The 4,686-nt window shown below is 35.2% G+C and overlaps 1 protein-coding gene across 1 annotated transcript; it reads left to right on the top strand.

The window, feature by feature from the left end:
- The first annotated feature begins 2,138 nt into the window (after positions 1 to 2,138).
- Positions 2,139 to 4,037, top strand: LOC120182777 (RPM1-interacting protein 4-like). The gene is made up of 4 exons (XM_039187647.1): positions 2,139 to 2,313; positions 2,840 to 3,385; positions 3,519 to 3,713; positions 3,808 to 4,037. Exons 1-4 carry the CDS (start codon positions 2,308 to 2,310, stop codon positions 3,835 to 3,837), a joined length of 777 nt encoding a protein of 258 aa, XP_039043578.1. The 5' UTR covers positions 2,139 to 2,307; the 3' UTR covers positions 3,838 to 4,037.
- Positions 4,038 to 4,686: the final 649 nt, after the last annotated feature.

Here is a 4,686-nt window from a genome sequence, read left to right as displayed (position 1 = left end):
CTCACCAAAAGGCTCCATGATTTTGAATGTCAAATTACCTCTATTATTTATAGAAGTTAGTTTGGATGATCTTCTATGTTTCTTAGCCATGTGGGATTGTTTTGTTCTCATATTTTTACTCTTTAGACTTTTGGGATGCTCTTCTATGTTTCTTAGCCATGTGGGATTGTTTTTTTTTAAAAAATTAAACCAAACAATATCATTTTGTTATGATTTTTTTAGCTCCAAATTTATTTTTTTAATTATAGTTATATAATTATATTTATTATTTAATATATTTTACCTTAAATATTATGTTGTAGTTAATTTGAATCATTTTGTTTCACTTGATTTTATGGTTTTTAACTTATATATGTTATGACTTACTTTGAATATGATTTGTGATATAAAAAATTATTTTTAATAAATATTTTTGGTATTTTTATTTAATTTTTTAAATAATTATGACGTCGTCCGGCTATTCCGACCGGTCGGACCGGTTCGACTGGTTGAACTAGTGAACCGGTAGCATGATCGGTTCGCTAACCGATCCGATTTTAAAAACCATGCACCACAACTTATACGAACAGAGACCCATGGATACGAACAGAGCATCATTAATAACCAAAGCAAAGCAATCGCCTTTGAAACAAGGGAAAGCCAAATAAAAAACGTAGAAGGCAAGAGGTAAGAGACCCATGGATGGGACGAAATATTAAAAGAAAAATTGAAAGGGAGAGGTAAAGAAACCTGCATAAATACTCATTGGTTGGAGAGATAGAGGGAGCTTTTAGGGTAATTGGATTCACATCTCTTTTAAGCTAAGCAAATTATATATTTGCTGTGGATTCACTGCATTTCTCCATTTGACATTTTCCACCTTAAAACTACATGACCCATTATTATTCAACTTCTTACCCTCGTCACATCCTTTCCTCTCTTCTTCCAAATTCACCCACACAAAAATATTCATTGGTTTGAGTCAAATCGCCGTCGTTTAACTTCTTGTTGTTGCTACTAATTGGGCTCTTGCTCATGCTTTCTTTATGAGCATTCCCATTTCAATTACGAAACATACAATCTTAAAATACAAACCAAAATTAGAAGAAAAATCATGAGTTTCGGCTGGATCAAAGTAAATGAAAGGAAAAACAGTGTTTGGAAGGAAAGAAAGAGAGAAAACTCAGATCCAAAGCCAAACGGCAATGAGGGAAAAAGAGAAAGGGAGTAAATTTGGTTTGATGGAAAAGAGGGGAAGAGAGTAATGGGGAAGAGAGAGAAATTAATTTTTTATTTTTATAAATTATTTTTTAGTATTAAAAAATATGTTATGTGTTTTTTTAATGAATTAACTATTAAATTTGTTTGTCATGGTCGGACTAATTTTGAAAATGAAACGATGCTAAATTAAAATAAAATAAACATTATATATTAAAATAAAAAAAATAAAAAAAATATTTTTTGTATATTTAAACCTTAAATTTGTTTTTTTGAAAAATTTAGAAAACTCGGTACATTTTTATCAAGAAATTAATATAATTAAGTGTGGAGAAAAACTGAGAAGCTGTCGGGTTTTTTTTTTAAGACAAGTTGACAAGTCAGCCGCCAATGGAAGTAACCAGTGTTAAATCAAGGGTAAAATAAATATTTAGTCAATGAATTATCATCTTAATTTTATTTTGATCATCTAATTATTTTACTTTTTAAAATCATACATTATATTTAATTTCGATTCTCTTTTAATATGTTTTTTTTTTATATTTTTACAATAATATGATATTATTTTGTGATACATCAATTTTATTATTAATTTTTAACGACAAACTATTAAATGATGAAATGGAAACGAAACAAAGCCTATTATTTTAAGACTGACCGCTAATATCATTCTTCCACTCCCCAATGATAGCACTCAATTGGAGAAGGACGCTAGTGAATTGGCGTGGAAGGAGAGGAACTTTTACCTTGGACACCAAGAACATAAACAGCGACTTTGAGAGAGACATCTGAAATTAGGAAGAAACAGAGATTTTTACAGAGAGAGTAAAGGGTCAAAATTATTAATGGCGTGGGTCAACTGTCGATAATCCCCCCCCCCTTTCTCTTCATTTTTTTTAAATATCTAAATCCTCTAGTTTTCTCATTAAAAGCTCTCTTCATCTCTCTCTCTTTCTCTTTGTCTTTGAATTTTAGTTGAAGGGTTCCTATAAAAAGTTGTAATTTTTATTTATTTATCTGGGTTTGTTATGCAATTGTTTGATAAATAAAAAGAAGCTTCTTTTTTGTTGTTCTTTTGGGGGTTCTGGGTATTCTTTCTCAAGTTTGCTGATGGCAGTAAGTAATTATCTTAATTTTTTTTTTTGTTTCAGTGTACATTATTTTCTGTTTGTTTCCGAAGAAAATTTTAGAAAAAAAAAATTAAAACTGAAAATTATGGAAATTCATTTTGCTTTTTTGATTTTGCTAAAGAGATAAACCTAAGCTAAGCAAGACTGTAGCTTTTTTTCCCCCTTGTTAGTTATTTAATTAAGTTTTATATGATCTATTGAGATTGTGTATTGCTAACACTGTTTTTTTAGGTAATTGATTTAGAGATGTGAACTTGGGATAGATGAGATTCTGGTCTTTTATTTATTGGCTCATAATTGGTTGATGAACTTGCATATATCATTTGGCTTTGAATGTTCAGATCTGGGAATTTGTTGTGTTCATTTCCCAACTATGCATCAGTTTGCCTTGTAAAAGTTTGTAGTTTTTTTTTTTTTTAGTTTGGCAATGGAAACCAAACTTAAAGCATCCAATAATATGTGTAAGGATTTCACGTTCTTTTTTAATTTTGATTGTTGGATTTTGGTTTTAGCAACGATCTCATGTACCCCAGTTTGGCAATTGGGAAGGTGAAGAGGATGTTCCCTACACAGCTTATTTTGACAAGGCCCGAAAGGATCGGACAGGTGGAAAGATTGTAAAGCCGAATGATCCCCAACAGAACCCCGACTCGGATCATGATAACGTAGCTCCGACTAGAGCTCCTCTGGCTTCAAAAACGAAAGCTGAACTGGTAGGACATGGACCTGCTACAAGGGGACATGAACGTGGAAGGAGCAGGGATGAAGGTGACCTCAAACAATATGCAGACTCTCCCGCCCGTCACGACAATGTCAACCGCAAAGCTTCCGGGGACACTACACCTTCACGTAATGGTCGTGAAGCCCCAAAACAAGCTACGAGACCAAGGGTTGGATCCGAAAACAGCATAGATAAATCGCCACTCCATCACCATGCAAGGGCTGCGGGGAGAGGCAGCATGGCATCACCTGCATGGGAAGGAAAGAATTCATACGATAGTAGCCATGGCACTCCCACGAGGTCCAGAATGAGGCCAAGTACTAGAGGCGATGACAGTGTAAATTCTCTTTTTCATGTCATTTCATTTTGTCATAAATAGCATAAACTTGAAAATAAGTGGATTTCACTTCATTTGAAGCTCGTTATTGTCTTAGAACTTGTTGCTAACAATCTGATTTCTAATACGCCAGCCTGATGAAGGTGCTGCTGTTCCGAAATTCGGTGATTGGGACGAGAATAACCCGGCATCAGCTGATGGTTATACTCACATTTTCAACAAGGTGCGAGAAGAGAGGAACAACGGGGGTAGGGTACCAGGCATGCCAGGTGAGCAATCTCCATACCGCACTGCTCGGAACCGGAAACCAGCTAACAGCAACGCTAAGGTATGTTGTTCAGGAATCTGTCCAAGGACTGTGGTTGCCACGAATCATATAAAATCCTAATTATATCCATTTCTTGCATCTCTTTTTCCTCCAGGGTTGCTGCCTTCCATGGTGCAGGAAATAAGATTGCGAATCCATGGATTCATTATCTGTGTGGAATATTGTAAATACCAATGAAGGGGCTCATTCAAAGCAGAGTAATTTCTGTCAAACTGCGGTTTATTATCACCATTTGTATGCTAGTTTTCTTTGATAATAAACATTGTATTCTGTTTGGTGAACTTTTTTTCCGTGCTTATGTTGTCAGTATCCGTCTTTCTTTTTCTTTCATTACGTTAACCGCATCACACACTTACCCGAGGTTCGAAGAATGTAGATTAGGGTAAACCATTCTCCAACAATTCATTTCATATATGAAACCGAGATTCTGCTTCAGCATCTCATGATACAAGACTGATATAGACAAATGTGATTATATAAAATGTTTGAAGACGATGTTTATCATCCAAAGCAGCAAACACATGGAAGGATTATCATCTGCTTCTGCAACAGGTTGTAGTAGGGAAATCGCGTATTGCAACTTTGTGCTCCGTCCCCTTTATTGAATGAATTTGGAAGGCTTGACCTTGTCTAGTAGATTTCTTTCTCAATTCGGAACTACTTAAGTTTATTTGGTCTTTTCTTGTTGCATTTGAGGACCCATTTGTTCCATGAAGCACTGAAACTGTTTCAGTAGCCTCCGCTAGTTCCGGACTGGTAAGCGAATCAACCACATCCTTTCGGTATTCCAATGTGACGGCTTGCAGTTCATGTGTGTCGATGATCTCTTTAGCCCTCCAGGTAAGGGAAAACACATACCGAGGTCGTCGTGGAAAGAAGGCGAGATATTCTTCCTTGACATCATCACTAACATTCTGCAGCCGCCTAATGTCTTGGTTCATCATAACCCACTAGCTGAAATCGTAGCAGATGA

Source organism: Hibiscus syriacus, unplaced genomic scaffold (assembly GCF_006381635.1).
Source record: "Hibiscus syriacus cultivar Baekdansim isolate YM2019G1 unplaced genomic scaffold, ASM638163v2 tig00112738_pilon, whole genome shotgun sequence".
In the NCBI taxonomy this organism is placed as follows: Eukaryota; Viridiplantae; Streptophyta; class Magnoliopsida; order Malvales; family Malvaceae; genus Hibiscus; species Hibiscus syriacus.
The sequence above is the reverse complement of the archived record's forward strand: the minus strand, read 5'-3'. Positions and strand labels throughout refer to the sequence as shown.

Coding starts and splice junctions, on each gene's coding strand:
- LOC120182777 (XM_039187647.1), top strand. Junction 3,386..3,518: donor GTACTAGAGGCGATGACAGT/GTAAATTCTCTT, acceptor CTAATACGCCAG/CCTGATGAAGGTGCTGCTGT. Junction 3,714..3,807: donor CAGCTAACAGCAACGCTAAG/GTATGTTGTTCA, acceptor TTTTTCCTCCAG/GGTTGCTGCCTTCCATGGTG.